Genomic DNA, 18236 nt, shown 5'->3' on the forward strand with positions numbered 1-18236 from the left:
GGGGAAAAAATGGACTTCTTCAAACTTGGACAATTGGAGAGTACAGTCTCTGTGAGAATTACAGTGTAAAGGCAGCAGCTGTTTTCAGGTAATTGCACATGTGCTTGCATGGGGGTGGAAGCACGTATGCCTCCCTCTTGTCCTCTGCTTCAGTGACTGCTGAGGAAAATGATGCAGGCACTGAAATCCTTGCGCTACTCTCATAGCTGCACTGGTTAGCAATCTACAGGGACTTTTGGACAAAACAACTTGTTAAATGTACCCACTTACCTCTTTTTACATTATTTCACAAAGGGATGTGTAGTTGAAAGCTATTTGAACAGCACCTGTAAGAGGTGCTGCATGTAAAGGTGCACTGTACCCACACATTTCAGAAGCTGGGCGAATAACTGGAGTTTCAGCAGAGTAGTTTGTGTGCCAGAAACCTGAATCTTAAGTTGCACAGAGGCTGGTAAATACAATCCTTGCTCTGTGTCAAAAAGACCTTTCCCCATACACCCCCAAAGACATGTGATGGCTGCATCTGGAGCATGGCCCAGCTTTACAGTGCTTTGCACTACAACGGCCAAGGTCCTGGTGTGTGGGGCTGCTGTGGTGTAACCTGGGCCAGCAGCTCAGCCCCATGCAGCCACTTGCTTGCTCCCTCCATGGTGGGATGGGGAGAAAATTGCAAGGGTAGAAGTGAGAAAACTCGTCACGAGACAATGACAGTTTAATAGGTAAAGCAGAAGCCACGTATGCAAGCCAAGTAAAACAAGGAATTCATTCATTGCTTCCCATCAGCATCATCCCCAGGACAGCAGGGCTCCATCATGTAACAGTGACATGGGAAGACAAATGCTGGGTGTCCGTCCCGCCCCCCCCCTTCCTTCTTCCTCCAGCTTTACATGCTGAGCATGCTGCTATATGGTATGGCATATCCCTTTGGTCGGCTGGGGTCAGCTGTCCAGGTGCTGTCCTGGCTCTGTCCCCTCCCAGCTCCTTGCTGGTGGGGTGGGGTGAGAGGCAGAAAAGGCCTTGGTTCTCTGTAGGTGCTGCTCAGCGGTAACAGAAACATCCCTGAATCACCAATGCTATTTCCAGCACAAATCCAAGGCACAGCCCCAGACCAGCTACTATAAAGACCATGAATTCTATCCATTCCAGCCAAAACCAGCACAGGGGCAGAGGGCAGATCTGCTCATGCAGGCATGAGCTCAGCAGAAAGCTAATCATTCAAAAACGCCAAATAATGTTCTCCAGATAGCCCCTGCAGTAGCCCCACAGCTGAGCTCAGTGTCTAAGTGTCTCTAAAAGGCAAGTTATACTCTGCGCTGCACAGGCAGCCACCCGAATAGTTGGTGTGAAATGCTTGGCACAGGCAGTGTTCGGGCTCTTTCTCACTAATGCGGTGTTCAGAGCTCAACATTAGGTGTCTCTGTTCACTAAAAATTGGGACCACAGAGACTTAACACACCCACTCAAGCGCTTGTCTGCAAACAGGCGTGGGCAGGACTCAGGAGAGCTGAGCTCCTGGTCCACAGAGGGGGTCTGGACCCTTCCACTACCAGCCAAGCCAGGAGGCAAGCACAACCTCGGTGGTTTGCATGCTCTGGAGGGGGCTGCCTTGAGGCTGTGAGTCTCACTCCCTGGACTGAATCGCACCTTACCCGTGTGATAAAAATGACGAACCAAAATCAGGAGCTAGATCTAGTCTCTCCTCCATAGCCAAAGACCTGGACCTGCTTTACTTAATTAGTAGTCCAAAGATATCCCTGTGTTGTGTGGCATACGGTGGCCAGCCTTCGCTAGGCATAGCAAACAGCAGCTGTATTCACTAATGTTTTGGTTCAAGACTGTACCCAAGCTAAACTAGTCTTGCTGAGAGGCCAGGTGACTCATGGTGCTAGTACACCCAGAGGGCTTCCAGCACTCCCTTTGGTTCCTCTTCTGCTGCACATGGCAGACATGCCATATGCAAAATGTGCTGGCCTGCTGTAACCTGTAAATGGCTGATAAAAGCTTTGATTCGGTTATAGGTTAAACTGAAGATGTGTTCAAGTGGGAACTGGAGAAGACCCCTAGAGCTCTTGCTCTGCTAATTGGGAGACTACAGCAAGATAAAATGGCACTGCTGTGGTTCACATGCTTTGATTCTCTTAATACCCCCATGTTCATGTTACGATCCAACTGCTGATGATCATACTCGCTTTTCTGAACAAGGCTCTTTTGAGCAAAAATAAGAGCAGAAAACAAAGCAGACCCACCACAATAAAACCTTTGAAAATATTCTCCCTTTTCATCTGTGAGGGAGTGGATCCAAGAGCCTTACTGTTCTGCATTTATTCACCCCTAGCAGAACAGTCTTGCATAGAGCTTGCCAGCTGGAAGGTTACAGCACTTCTGTAGGAGGCCAAGAGTCCCCATCATCACTACAAAGCAGTCTTTCTGGAACAGTATCTCGAGTCATTTCAGAGATACCATAATACAGGATTTGCAACCTCAGAAACAGTAATTTATTGGAAGTCACAGATAAACTACAAGTATTAACAGATAATGTACAAACATCAGTGTGGTGGATGCCAGGTGCCCACCAAGCCGCTCTATCACTCCCCTTCTCAGCAGAACTGGGGGGGAAGAAAATAAGATGAAAAGCTTGTGGGTCAAGATAAAGGCCATTTAATGAAGCAACAGGAAAAGTCACACGCATGGAAACGAAGGAAAACAAAAGATGTTACTCTCTACTTTCCATCAGTAGGCGATGTTCAGCCACTTCCCAAGAAGCACGGTGTCAGTACATGTAGTGGTTGCTCCAGAAGACAAGCATTCTACATAACAAATGCCCCGCCTTCCTCCCCCTTTCTCTTGGCTTTTATATCTGAGCAGACACCATATTGTTTGAAATATCCCTTTGGTCACTTTGGGTCAGCTGTCCTGGCTGTGTCCCCTCCCAAGATCTTGCTCACCCCAGGTGAGGGGGGGAATGCTGAAGAGCCAGCCTGGGTGCTGTGCCAGTGCTCCTCAGCAGCGGCCAAAACACTGGTGTGCTGTCACCACCTTTCTAGCCACCAATACAAAGCACAGCGCTGTGAGGGCTGCTGTGGGGCTCAGGCAGACCCAATACAATGAGCAAACACTAACTTATGTGGGGTGTAATCAATTTATTATTTAGTAGGTATGCAAGAACCTGGACAACCAGGTCAGAGCACTGGATAAGCTACTTAGTAGCACCACATCTCTTTAAGTTACACAGGATGGTATTTACTGATTTAAAACTGACTGGATGGCATTACGTGCGATATAACGTTAAAATAGTGAAATGGTCTCATGAGATACAGTTCTACTTGGCCAAGTTCCGCCTCCACTTATATGAAATCCATTAATGCAATCAAAAGCAGAATCTGTCCCTTCATTTTTCTAAAATTAAAAACTGAATTTAGAACCTAAAGCCTAATCTTAATTTGATAGAAAATGCTTGTACTAGATATTCTCAGGATCAAGCCCAGTATCGACTACATGATCCAAAGTAACTAACCTGTAGAAAAACGATCAACGTACATGCAGGAATATAAACCAGTACTGCTTGATAATCTTTAGAGGTCTCTTCAGAAATCTGTTTTTAACTTCAGCACTTGCTGTCTTTCAGCTCCAAGAACTTTATACATTCCAAAGCAGTGTCTTCAATGGATTTTGATGAGCCAGTAAGATTTGCAGCTAAATACGGCATAACACCTGATGTCACTTGATTGAAGTAACACACCTGTTTAATAAAAAATAAATGAAACATAAAAGCCTATGGATTGCAATACTCAGCCACTTTTTTGCAAAGCCTAGATGAGTATTTATGGATGCAAACAGAATCACATAGTGCTGCTCAAACTGAAGGCAATAATTAGCAAAAAGAGCATGCCTTTTTTACAGTACTTTAGTGATTTCAGTGCCCTCACGACTGCCAGGTCCTTGAGCATCTGTAGGCAAGTGTACACAGCAGTGCAGCAAGAAACATTATGTGTAACCTGTTAAATGTATGTGCTTTATGAACAAAGCTGTTGCCTGAAAAAAGAATCCAAGACACTGAGAGCTGCTGACTGTTGTCAGAAATATATTTTCTTTAATGAAAAAGCTACAGCCTTCCCACAGAAAAGAACAAAAGAGGAACATTGCCATTGGTCCCAGAGATGGGATTCAGATTGTATAATTTCTGACATAAGAAAGTTAAACATTTAGTCTGAGAGAATTCCTTGGACTTCCACTGTAGTCAGTGAAAAGAGATGGACACTACCAGAGACTATTTTAATGCACACTTTCTAGAACAATATTTTAAGACTTAATTAATTACTCTCTGGATATGCCTGGTCATCTCCTGTGCTTAGTTTAGATTTCATTCCTAACATTCAGATCAGCCAAAGTCAGGCAAGTTTCCACTTTGTGGAATAAAGAATGTCTTTATAACCACGCTGAACTCTGGGGAAACTGACTCATTCTTCTGTTGTATTGCTGTTACTGTTCTAGACTGTCAGCTCAAATGAGATTATACACACATGTAATACTGCAGGAAAGGAGACACAGCTGAGGTCTGCAGAACTACTCACTGTACAGGAGCTGTTGCTGTCACTGTAGATCTGGAATCCGGCACAAAGGATTTCACTTCTGCAGTATTCTTCAGAAGGTGGCATAGATGTGAGGGTAACTGACTTAACGGCTACTATGTAGGGTTCACTGCAGGACAAGGGGAAGAATCAAACATTTCTTCAACTATTAAAAAAGATACATGTAAATGACTACAGAGTATGCACAAGCTATACCAAACGTCATTTTCATATGAAGGCAAACAAGCTCCTCTGTGTTTACAGATGCAGGTTAAGAGATTCAGCTCTCTTGAGTCACATTAAGGCTTTATCGCAGACTCCAGTCAAGGGGACTTCTGTGGAAAGCCACAGAACAATCATCCACAGACAACACCTTTATTTTAATTTATCCCGCTCTCCACAGCCCATGTTTACGGAACCAGTGCCTAGGAGCAACTCTTACTAAGAGGATTTACAGTGTGGCCCCAGCACATGTAAACATAATTCAGTTACCAAAGGGGGGGGGATGGGGGGTGAGGTGGAGGGAAAGCAAGCACAGTACATAATACTGCCTTTTACAAGCAGTGTTCTGTTAACATGAAGAATTACTGAATGTAAGAAATTAAGCTGAAAATAATGAATGATAAGATACAACAAATGGTCCCATTTATCCGTGTTTCATTATGCAAGAACAAAAGGAAATCTAATGGAAAAAAAATCAGTGTATGTTAAACTGATCAAGGGACATTTTAAACGAAATTCAGCAGCAAAATTTACAGATACAATAAATGTGTCACACCGAGGTTTCAAGAAAGGCCAAACACTTCCTTGAATTACATTAAATGGGATTACAAAGTTATTTAAAACAAAGAAACAAACCCCCAGTTACGTGCTTCAGCACAGACAGGCCTTCTGGGACACATGTTTTTCCAAATTGCCTGCCTGGAATTCTGGCCTGTTTTCCCTAATGATAGCTCACTCCCTAAGAGTCACTATCAAAGAAGCAATGCTGGACTACGTTACCAATTTGTGATCCTCTGAATTTTCTTCGTTGCACTTTCACATTGCAAAACAGATCCGATTGTACAAACTCAGGCATTAACGTAGCTATTATAATATAGCTACGTTATAGCTATATTTGTAATTTCTTACAAAATAAAATATAATCTTTTTCACCCATGACAGGCCCAGATAAAGGTCAACAGTACTCAAACCTGTGGCTCCAAAGTGATCACAGTTAAGACTTGAAATTGCATACTCACCTTGGCTTACAGGGTTGCCTTTGAGATACAAGAATCACATAGTCTCTGGGTTTATGGCCAGTGATGGGTGGAGATGTAACATAATATATTTTCTCATCTTCATTCACAGCCTGTAGGACCTCACAAGTTCTGTAAATACATTTAACACACACATACAGACCCTGCTGTCTGCAACAGCATCTCTTAACGAAATACAGTACAAACATATATACCATCCTAACATCAAGGTTAAAATTTTCATGTTCACGCAGCAAGGAAGAGAGAGGAACGCAGAGTGAAAAACAGGTTTTCTGCATCACCTCATCTGACATGACTTTTCTGTCCCACAGAATTGTTAAAGAGGTGCTGCAAGGTGCTGGTGGAGGTGCTTAAAAGCCTATGTTCTGCATACTGTCAATTCCTGTTTGGAATGACATTAACTTGCAAGCTTGCTCAATGACCAAACGTTGTCCACCTGGCATAGTATAGGAGAGACAGCCAGTAAACATTTTATTTGAAGTTGTGTTCTACTTCATTCAGATGGGACCACCTGGGTAGGGCACAGTCTTTCACTGTCTTGAAGTACTGATTGGTCTCTCTGAGTTTCCACTACAAAAAACCTCATTTTTTTTCCTATACTGCCTCAGCAATAAGCACAGCTGAGCCAGTATTCCATTTGACCAGCTAATCAGGCTTCATGGTAGTCATAAGAAAGCTGAGATTTCTGGCTGTAGATATGGGAAATCAACATAGTATTTCTTCAGATTTGATTTGTTACAAGCCAAAAATTCAGCACAGATTGTAAATTTTCAAATATCCTTAAGCTTCCACTTTCACCCTCTGATAAAAATCCTTCAGGATAGAATGACTAACTGAAAAAAGCTGCTCCTTTAAGAGTATATTCATCAAATCAAATCAGTATCATATCAATTCAGTTGTCTCTAGTCATTATTCTACATCACATAGGGTCAATAAAAAGAACTCCGAAACACCTTTTACAGCAATTCTGAAACCCATTCTAATTCAGATACACTTTATAAGATGTTATTTTTCTTAAATATGCATTCTGAGGAACCCCATTTCTTGATTTCTTACTTTGACTGTATGATGAAGCTAAGCATCAGTGCCCTAATCAATACAAACGTGAAGGAGTCCACAGCTTTGCCTTACATCTTACAGAGAGCATGCACAATATATCCAACTCAAGTTATATACAACTTAATGAAGTGAAACCTTTTAACACACGTATGTTCAGGCATGAAATTGTGTTCCTTTTAGAAAAGGGCAACCTCTGTCCCAGTTCTCTCTTTTGACTGTCCAGGGCAATTGGGCAAAATCAGACTAAGAAGAAGTAAATTTTTATTTTTAAGGTACAAATACCCAATACTTTAACTAAAGAATATTTAATGTCAACTTGTTACAGGAATTTCTTCTTAATTACATAGAAAAGTGCCAACATCTCAAAAAATACTTGTATCAGAAAAGGTTAGTTGTCAGTGGATTCGAACAGTCTCAAAGAACAGTAAGTTCTTACAAGAAATGTTTGTCCCATTGTTGGCGGAATCTGAAGTCAGACAAAAGGGAGAAAGCTAGATGTGACGGTATCTTCACTTGCATTTCAACTTTGAGTGACAGCATATCACCCTCCTCATGAGTCCATATTTTTATCTGAAAAAAAGTGAAAAACATATTAAAACCAAAGAATGATTACTATAAATATTTTAACACAAGCGTTCCATGTATAGGACTTAAGCAGATTTCCTCAGGAGTACCTATGACACTGTATCTGATAGATGAAAGGCAGATGAGTATTGAAGATTAGTTTTACATGAAAATACACAATGTAAAATTGTGATTTCACACAGTTTTAATTACACCTGGTTAGAACAGCTGAATTAGCTTGCAAGTGGAACTGAATGAACTACAGGCCAGTATAAATTCTTTCTCATGCTATGCATATATAGTCTTTAAATACCCTTCATACCGAAGTTGCCTTGGAAAAAACTGAGTTATTTCAATGTATTTTTCTTCTGTCAGGACCATGTAGATGTCATCAGTTTCACAAACAACAGAAGATCCACTTGGGAATGAAGGTAAAAGCCTCTTCTCAGCCTTGCTACGGAAAGTCTCCTCACAGAGGGCTCAGTTCACTAACTCTGAAAGCTGGTGGAGCAATGTGAGGACCTCATACAATTCTTTTTGTGAATTTGGCATCAGTGATTGGTGACAGGAGACTGGACTTTTTAAACCTGGGCAGGTCAGCAGCAGTCCAGAATTCTACCATTTTCTTAACCCAGCCCTTCCAACTGGTTGAGTTACAGAAATATGGCATAAATACAGGACAAGAAGTAAAGGTAACATACAATTTATTAGTAAGGAGTGGAAGACACTTTATTGAGGTAGGTTTATGTAAAGTATCTAAAGGTGATGTCTACTTAAAGCTTTCCAGAAACTGGAAACTACAGACTAGAATCCATTGAATGTGACACTAGTGAGCAGCAGCAAGCTGGAGTGAGGCCGCACTAGATGAGACGAGTGTCCTTGCACTATGTGTGAGACTATCAAAATAACACAAAACAAGCAACTTCTCTCCCTGCCATACGTATTTTGGAACAAATACAGCAATCCTGCACATTGCAGCTTTGGAGAGCTTATCTAGAGACATCCAAAGGGGACCAGACTTTCACAAAAGCACTTTCTAAGATTTAAGAGGCATGATTTTGGATGATATATGGGTTACTTCCTTGATCCACCTTTCCAACCCATGCAGTCCAGTAGCTTGTCTTTAATTAGTAGTTAGCAGTGTTCAACTACTTCAGCTCCCTTTGTCCATGCAAACCAGTTGGCCTATGCCACCTTCCCCTAATATGACTCAACGTTTCCCTATCCAAGATTTCTATAGGTTTTTTTCCTCCCCTATTCTTTACTATGAAGCAGAGCACGCAGAGTTATACTGAAAAGTTATACGCAGAACATACTGAAAAACTGTTTCAAAACTACTACTTTTACCTCTCTTGTCCCACGTTTGCAGTATCTTGTCTTGATTATTTTGGGTCTATTTCTAGTCATAGGCCTAAATGCTAACACAGAGAATTCAAAAGGAATAACCTGTATATAACAATGTACACACAATCCTTGCAAAAGAAGGGCTTGTTCGTGTTCATAAACCCTATATAATGGAAGTAAATGGGTAGAAGAGAGTGCTTAGAATTAGTAGAATTTATTCCCAACTTTTAATCTGATGTGCTAAATCGCTTCTCAAATCCTAGAAAGTTTTAACAGAATTTATTTTTAAGTGATACAAAATTTGTAAGCTTCATCACCTCTGTTGCTCTTTTTTTTTTTTTTTTTTTTTTTGCTATATCGAAAATTAACAATCTTTTGGTTAACAGCGCATTTGTGCGACAAAACAAACTTTGTATACTTTCATATTTTCATGTTTTGGAATAGGGAGAACCGCCAACTTAATGCAGTAAGCATCTTGCTGAAGTAAAGTTTGGCGTAAAACAAAAGGCCTAAAAGCTTCAGAAACCAGCTTCAGGATGCATGGATCAATATTGCTGTAAGGCATAGAAAAGAAATCATGGTGTCTTAGGAGTCTTCTGGACTTGAAAAATCACAAAACAAAGTAGGAGGTGCAGCTGTCAAATCATCTCTCTGCTAAGTGGACACTGGCAAGGCTAGGTTATTACTGTAGGCCTGCAAGCCTTGTGGCTCTATGTCAAAGAGCTCACAGTGCCACTTACTACCTTCAAAATCTGTCAGTCAGCTTGGGGTCATTCTAGTTCCAGGGAAAAGGGAACAAATTCTCTGCATATAGAGAAGCACATGCTGCTTTGCAAAACCTACCTACTAGAATATTTCATCCCAAAATGCAGTTCAGTCTAATGTCTTTGACGGTCTCCTTTCCCATAGTACAACTGCTTTCAGGCAGAGCACTGATCAGCACCACCTGATTCCTACTACTTGTTCCTTCAGTTTCTCCCAAGAAACCATTTCATGAGCACTGGAGAGATCTGTTTGACTGAAGATGCTGCTACCCATGCCTGTCAGAGAAGGCTACGTAGTTGTTCTGTGTCTATGCTGCTGTGTACCCTAAGCACAAGGGTTAAGAGCTGGTGCATGTGCACAGAGAACAGAAGACTGGTATGATGTGCGTGTGCTGGCCTGCAGTGCTTAAGGAAAGATGACGTAACGTTCTGAGCTAGATACAGTTTCTTAAGGGATACTCCCTTGTGCTCATGTTTGCAAAAGTGACAAAAGTGAGCATGAAACAGTGACAGGTGAAACAAACAAATGTTTGTCAAGATAGTAAACTTTATTAACTGGAGCTGGCAGAAAGCCTTCTTGGAGCTGCATCTATACCACTTAGGGATTTGAGCACATATCTAAATTTGACTGGAGGAGCTATATAGGTAAAGTCCAAGATCAGTTTCACTCTCGGTTTCTTTACCAAAGAGCAAATCTAATTCCCCTAGTGCATTAAATTAGAGGTAAGCACACAGTCACACATGGAGACAGGCGTGCCCTCTGCCTACTGTTGGCATCCACACTTGGTCAGCAGTCTACCTCATGCCTGCAAGTAAATGCTAAATAAGAAAGAAGACTTACTAAGTGGATCCCTGCCACTTCTTTGAGGAACATCTAATGATTGCAATGCCAAATTCTACAGAAATTTCCATAACAATGGGAATGGATGGCTATCCTCCACCCATTGACAACATCAGTGTGATTTGCATTCTATACCCTGCCCGAGATTTTGCTGGATTTAAGATGAAATTAGATGAAAGAACAGCTAAAAAACAGCTACTTACTGTTTTCCACCAGGTATTGTCTAAGTGGCTTAGAAGCAGATATTACTATCAAGATGATTTTAAGATATCCAAAAAGCGGAGAAAGTTCCAGACTCCAGTAATACTAGAATGTACCTGGTGGCTTGCTGAGAGAGAGAAATAGTATCATGCTGTTTTAAAATGTCATCCATGATGTGGATTGGTTTTGGGTTTTTTGTATGAAGTAATTTCTTCACAACATTTGGCGCTGGTTCTGTTACAGGTTTCCAGCATTTAGGGTAAAGAAAGAAACTGAGATTGTGGCAGTGCCGGTGGATGCAGAAAGGAAGTTTCATATGGATATTAATACAGTCTTAGCAGAGGCTTGAAAGTAATGTTCAATGTTTCAGTTTGATTGTTCAGGCTTGCTTTTTCCACTGTGAGTGCTGTCTGTCATTTATTTGGCACAACAGTGTTTACTGAAAGTTATTAACCACTGGAACAACCTACACCTGGAACTGGCAGACTTGCTGTCACTGGATTTCCCTATGATTGATATATGCTCTTACTCAAGTAGCTTACTGATTAGATGCAAGAATCAGTAAGTGAATTTTCATAGCCTGTGACATGCAGGAAGTCAGACTGAAAGATTAGTTACTAAAAGTAACAGCCTTTTCTTGTCCCCAAACATCTCTCAATCTACATGATCTTAAAGTAATCTGCCAGTCACTAACTGTGTTTTAGAAACCAAACATTAAGAGATATCTCTCCATAGTTTGGAACACATGCACTGCAACTAGGTTAAAACTGAGTTTTCCCAGCTAAATGATCTTGCTATTGGTTTTCTTAGCAACATCTTCCTATCATAAAACTGGCTTACACAAGCCTTAAGATTTTGAGCTTATAGTAGCACTGATCGATGAACAGAAAGGTGCTTTGCTTTCAGGCTTTTTTATTTTTTAATAGAAAAAGGGCAGAAAGGAAAATGTCTGAAAGGAAAAACATACATAAAAAAGAATCAACTGGTTTTCTAAGAAGACAGAGACTGAAAAATAATGCATATAAATTGCTGCCACCTGCCGGCTGGCAGGGCCCACTTAGAACCACCACAAGATAATCACTGCTACTTGGGAAACATCTCCCATGCTGCAAAGCTGGTAAAAACAGTATATTAAGACTGCCATGCACATTTTTGCTTACCGCAGTGACGTTTGACGCACCACAGATCATCAACAGTACCGCCTAAATAAAGACATCCGAGTTTGGTGTTTTGCTGGAATCAAACAATTCAGCAAAACCACAGAAACGCGTTAGTTGTGGCAAAGAAAACACCTCACAGAAATGAGGTACAAGTTTCTCTTTTAACACTCTCCTGTGTGTTGCTTAACAAGCTCAACTGCTCAGTTGCTGGCAAGCCTGTCCTTTTGGGATCCCAAGTCCTATGTTCACCAGCCATTCAGACCATCTTGGAACTCCACCATGGAACTTCCAGGTTGCACAGCACTCTGGACAATCAGAGATTGATTTGCAGCATTTCAGGGAGACCCTCGGAGTTTCGGTTTTCAGCCCTAGCCACACTAAAACCAACACTGTCAAGCCAATGTATTTATTTACAGATGTAAAACACTGCTTTTCTGCACCCATCTCTTATGGTGAAACATAACTTAAGTGGCTGTGTAGCTGTTCCACAAATATGCACTTACATCATCCAGTGTACGGGTTATTTCCCATCCAGGTTTTGCTGCCAGGTGTGTCAGTGCAGCTATATTGCTGTAACTCACATATGCCTGAAACATAAGATACATTTCTGAAAACAAAGGGGTAAAGGTACATTTCATGAAACACTGCAGAAATGGGATGCTCTTTTGCTATTATTACCTCTCAACCGCTAAAAAATTGTGTATTTTTCCATAAGTGTTTTCCTTCCAGAAAACACAGTCCAGTAATCTCTGAATTAAATGCTTTCAACAGCTAGATTACGTGCTCACATGGTTGTCAGCAAAACAACCCTAATTAAACAACAACTAAATATTACTTTCAGCTTCTCCAATTATAAAGGAGCGCGGAAGAACTGTGACCACAACAGATAATACAGGTAACCTCTCAGACCACTAAATTAACAGTTTTGTTCAGCTTCCTCCTAAATAATGGAAATCTACTAGAAAATTAACCTCTTCATCGCTATCAAGCTGTGGTCTATCTTGGCAATTGCCTTACACAGCAGGGTCAGAGCAGAGAAAGTGCAAATTTATCCATTATTTATGCTTGACTACAGTGGATAGAGTTCTCATTTAACCACTGTATAAAGAGAATACAGTCTTAGAGTCTTTATTGACAGGTTTTAATCTAATATTAAATAAATCTTTAAGCCATTTTTATCATGGTGTGCATATTTATATTTATTGTTTTCCATGAAAGAAATGCTGCTTCAATGAAGATGCCACTGTTAACAGCAAATCACTTCCTGCATTAAAATTCTCATTTATTTTTTCAAGCAACGGGAAAAGACCCAGTAAAATTTCTGGGAGCCACTGAGATCTTAAATGCAAGGAAAATTTAACCACAAAAAAATCACACTGGAACAAAATTTAGGGTGTCTATAAATCCATCTAAATTCAGATTCACCACTATTCATTACACGACACAGGCACATTCTATGGCCTAGCACATCCCAACCAGAAACACATACCACTTGATGCAGCATATTTAGGAACAAACGTATGTTTTCGCCTCTCTTTCCCATAGAAACAAAGTTTACACGATTTCACGGTTCATCTGTCTGTTGATATTGCCACGTCTTACCCCACACTTCTAGCACTTACTAAATGGTCTCCTCACAGCAATTTTTGAGAAAGTCAGTGGCTGGATAAAGGACAAAAACCCACCACCACCACCACCACACACCCCTGATTCCTCTATAGCAGTATTCAGCTTTTTAAAAAACTGGGGACACTGGGATATAAATCTGCAGGAGACTTTATAGCTCAGCTGCTTAAGGGACCACTTGCTAAAAGAGTCTGTCTTTTAAGTTTTTGTTTGAAACTTATTCTTAAATCAATAGTGAAGAATCTACTGTCTTTTTTTCAGGAGAAAAAACCCCACATTCATTTTATTACATATTTATCCATTCTTCCATAACTATCATAACACTTAAGTGCAGAATGTCCACTTTGGAAAAGGATATAGCCTGTACAACTCTTTTACACATCCCAAAAGAGTACAAATACACTATTTTATGCAAGTAAATAATAGGACATGGTCTACGGATTACCTGGTTGCTTCTCTCCCAGGGATCAGAAGGTTTGTCTTGTTTAGCGGACAGCATGCATTTTCTAGAACAAAATTAAAAAGAAGAATAATAGCATGAATTGGTTCTTCACACTTTCTTCTATATGTGCTAAACCAAATAACTTTTATAGGCTCAAGTGTCTTCTAAATACTTTACAGGAATTTAATCCATTTTTTGTTGCAAGGCAGGTTTGCAACAACTCCTTTTTCTTCCAAGAAAGAGAGGGAAACAAACCAATCTACAAAACAAAGTATTTTTGAGACAAATAGCCTCCAATAATTTCAATGCAACTCAGGCAAAATTACTTGCGAAGTTAACCAACATAACTGTTATGTTTGAGGAGACTTTTGACTACTTAACAAATGATCACTTTTTTAGAGGATATATTAAAAATTCAGTTTTCAAAACCATGTTCTCATTGTAACCCAACAATACCTGGTTAATCGAATTCTCCTTCGGGCAATAGCTCCATGATATCGCCTCAAACCATCCTTTATAAAAAGTAAACCAGACAGTAATGCATCCAATTATTTTAGAACACAGTCTAAAAAAAGAAAACTAAAAATTATTTCTTTTGTCCATTGTCCATTACAGATGGACAAATGCCAGAGGTGTATTACAAATAAATAAAGAATTTTACTCTGTACATTGGCCTTTCCCCAGATTAACCTGAGTCAGTGGTTTACTTTTGACGTGACAATATTCCTTTAAGTTTGCAAAAACAATCTGATAAGAAAATTGTATCACAGGAGCATATTCCTCTCTTTTTGGTCCTAAACCAGTGGCAGCTGGGCAGTGCACCACACACATTCTACTATTTCTAAATGTGACAGCCACCAAATAAACTACTAATCAAATTCATCATCATCTGAGGTTCAAAGCATGAAGGAAGCATGGAAGAATTCCTGTTTTAGTGCACATGGATCTAGGGCACAGAGCAAGCACTGTGCAAACAGAGATGATCTGCCTTTCAAGCTGGCAAGTCTTTCTCTTCCCTTATTATTACTCTGCCAGGGTGAATTTTTTGAAACCCAGAAGTGACCCTAGAGCATACATCACACCACACTGTATTAAAGGTCAATAGGGCTTGTAATCTTGAAGGACATGCCACTTTGGAAAAGCTTCCTCAGCTTTTAAAAGCTGACATGTAGCTTCTAGAATAAGAAGAATCTCCAGATTAGTGCACCTCAGCCTTCTTGAAACCAAGGACTACCTAATATTTTTAAAGACATGTCTTGCCTGCTTTGTAGAGCACTGCCATAGCAGCTGTCACTTTCAATCAAATGGCCACAGAAAGTTTGAACTACCTTGAACATATACTAGTTTTCCCAGATACATTTGCTTTACTCTGAAGGAATGGGTATACATGTTCTTGTCTTCATGCTTAGCTTGCAGATGCCTCTCTAGGCAGGTCTTTAAGGGAAGCACTATTTTTCTGACAGGAGCTAAGCTGCTATGGTTTGGGGTTTTTTTTTTCCTTTTTTTTCTTTTTTTTTTCTTTTTCAAGAGGAATAGTCAGTTTTTCCCCTAGGAACGGCCTGAAATGGGCAGCAGTGAACCTTACTGCCTCAGCTAGCAGATAGGACACCTTGATCTACTTGTCGCCATCTTATAAAACATAAGTTCCCTGATGTTAAATATTTGTTTCATTTCTTTATATGCTGGCTCTCTAAAAATCTCGTCATTAATGTTAATGACAGGTGACATCACAGCAAATAATCAATAATAGTATTCAAACTGCTCTGTTTCATGCATCACTTTCAGGGAAACACCTGCAGAGTTCTCCACATCAAAGGAACTGGAAAGCCCACCCACATCATGGGATTTGATTCCTACAGACGTGTTTATTAACTCTATTTCTTATCTCCATTAAGGGCTTATAAATATAACTTTGTTCACTGAACACTTCGAAGTTTCATCTACAGTCAGTGGAGATTACACAAGATGGACATAGACAGGTGAAAAAATCTGCAAAAAGCAGATTCTTCTTCCCTGTCCATCAAATCACTACAGAATTTCTAATGATTAGTACCTTCCACTACACCTCTCAGATTTGGATGGCTGAAGTTAACAATGGCAAATCTCTCAAAGGCAAACATTTCAGTTAAGAGTTTTTCTCTTCTGCAAGAAGATGCATTTCAGTGTCCTGCTTAGTCCTTGCTTTCCCAGCAAGGTTATAGTGGCTGGATGTGTGACATGCAGTGTTCTGGGTTGGACCACATAAACTCATGTATGCATTCATCCTACTCCTGAGGATGAGAGCTGACCTTTGTAGTAGGTTTTATTCTGGGGAAGGTGAGCAGCTCTCCTTTGTCATTTACAGTGTTAAAAATGAGAAACGCGCTGTTAATATGCCGTGCTTGGTCCTTGATCCATTCTTCACAGTTATAAGCCTCAACACGGACACCAACCTCCACACTGAAATAAAAGTTTAAATTAATTATTGAGCTACTACAAGCGATACAGAAGCAGCCCTGAGACATACTAAAAAGAGTTGCTGTATACCTTCCTATGTGCAGGAAGTCTGACTCAAATACCTTCTGTGCCATACAAAATAAATTGCTCAGTCTGAACAGACACATTTCAGAAATAAAATAAAAGGTGGCCCTAGTTAAATAGCATTAACAAAAAGAGCAAAAATTGAGCTAAGTAGCAATATACGAGCACCAGTAAAGCATACTGTGAGAACAGACAGCAAAAGTGAACAGGATGATACTGCTTTGACATGCAGCAGAAGCATAGTATGAAGGTAATACATGCCCTGCTAGCACTCTGCGCAGACCAAATACACCTACAAAGAAAACAGCTACAGAAGAGCAATGCCAGGATAGCTTTTGTCCCGTGTACAAAATTTGGAAAAGGAATTACTTTAGCTTCTGCCTTCTCGTGGTTTGTCTTGCTATACTTCTTGCAACTTCTGACTATGTCCGCCTGCTGGAACAGCGCTCCATCTAAGTTGCGTCACACCCCTGGCATAACCAGAGGGTCTGTTGATCCAAAGCGCAGTTCCTGTGCATGAGGAAATAGCCTAGCAGAGTGGTGCTACCCCTTTGGCAAAGGTCAGACAAGAGCCGTTCTCTGTGAGGCAAACACAACAGTAGCCCTAAAACTGCAGAGGAGACAGCAGATGCATAGAAAAGGGAAAGAGAGAGTAACTATTAGCAGGCAGAATCTGTACAAGACTAGTCAACAGGCACACCACGGAATTCCAGGAGCACATGTTCAGCATGTTTAGAGCTATGTTTCATGCATACAGTGACCATATACTCAACTAAAGGTAAAATTTCAGCATGGGCTGTAGCCATTTATCCCAAAATGCAACTGGCAAAGCCTCACCTCTGCATACACCCAAATGAATACTGGGAAGAAATAAACAAAGCATGAATTTTGCCAGTAAAGAGCAATAAATAGAACCCAGATCTGTCAACCCATGCCAAGCCAGGAAGACCCTGACAGCAAGCTGGAGTATTCTGAAGAATCAAAGCTATAGGATGAATTCACCCCTTCAAAATCCCTGAACTTCAGAGTGATATTTATAATTTGAGTTTGCACGACTGGGATTTGATTACAAATGATCTTAAAATAGAAAGTGAAAATCAGAGAATATTTTTTTCTTAAAACTTTCCCTGAGAAAAGTAAAACAAAAGCACATATAGACAGATAGTTATAGATACAGACATCTTCCTCAAAACTCCAGCTGAAAAATCATCATTCAATACCACAAATCCTACTGACAGCTAGAACTATCCAGAACTCCCTGGAAGTCAGGGAAGACAAGCAGATGAAGAGCTTTACCTATTCTGAAATGTATTGTTCACAATTGCATTGAAGACAAGGCGGTCACCCACGACGGATGGTCCCCAGAATTTAAACATATTGACTGATTTCAAGATGGGATATGAACGACAAAGGCGGCTGAAAAAGAAAGCAAGAGAGAAGGAAAGCAAAGGTGTTAAAGAACCTCCTTAGGCTTGAAGCGAGTAGTGATTTAGAGCAATAAGGTTTGCACAACCTAGAAGATCACTCTGTCACACCAACTTATTCCATAACCCACTGAAATACAGTTACTATGTTCAGCTCCAAGAGCATATTAATTCAATCCTCAGTCATAATAATATCACCTATGTCATGCTGTTTCATTCTCAACACACTTTACAAACACCAAATAATTAATTATTGCTGTTTGGTATTACTTTCTTTTGGAGCCAGACCATGAATCCCTTACCTACAGAGTAACCACTTACTTCACAGAGTTTCATTAATCTCTGTATGATCACTTGGGGAGTAGGATATTGCTCAGTACATAAAAACGCCAGATCATAAAGTCTTTTAAACAATGAAAAGAAACCTGAGCAGAAATGTTGAGCACCAAAAACAGTGTTCAAGC

At 40.4% G+C, this 18236-nt stretch overlaps 1 protein-coding gene across 2 annotated transcripts in view; it reads right to left on the reverse strand.

The window, feature by feature from the left end:
- Nucleotides 1-2472: 2472 nt before the first annotated feature.
- ACOT12 (acyl-CoA thioesterase 12) overlaps nt 2473-18236 on the reverse strand; it is a 31379-nt gene continuing 15615 nt past the window's right edge. For both annotated transcript variants that reach the window (XM_055791387.1, XM_055791386.1), the window contains 9 exons: nt 17645-17764; nt 16117-16267; nt 14285-14340; nt 13832-13892; nt 12264-12347; nt 7323-7456; nt 5810-5938; nt 4572-4698; nt 2473-3739 (listed from right to left, as the gene is read on the reverse strand). In XM_055791387.1, coding sequence (XP_055647362.1) covers nt 3605-3739; nt 4572-4698; nt 5810-5938; nt 7323-7456; nt 12264-12347; nt 13832-13892; nt 14285-14340; nt 16117-16267; nt 17645-17764 — 997 coding nt within the window. In that variant the 3' untranslated portion in view covers nt 2473-3604. The remainder of the gene's footprint in view (nt 3740-4571; nt 4699-5809; nt 5939-7322; nt 7457-12263; nt 12348-13831; nt 13893-14284; nt 14341-16116; nt 16268-17644; nt 17765-18236) is intronic.

Source organism: Falco peregrinus, chromosome Z (genome assembly GCF_023634155.1).
Source record: "Falco peregrinus isolate bFalPer1 chromosome Z, bFalPer1.pri, whole genome shotgun sequence".
Lineage (NCBI taxonomy): Eukaryota > Metazoa > Chordata > Aves > Falconiformes > Falconidae > Falco > Falco peregrinus.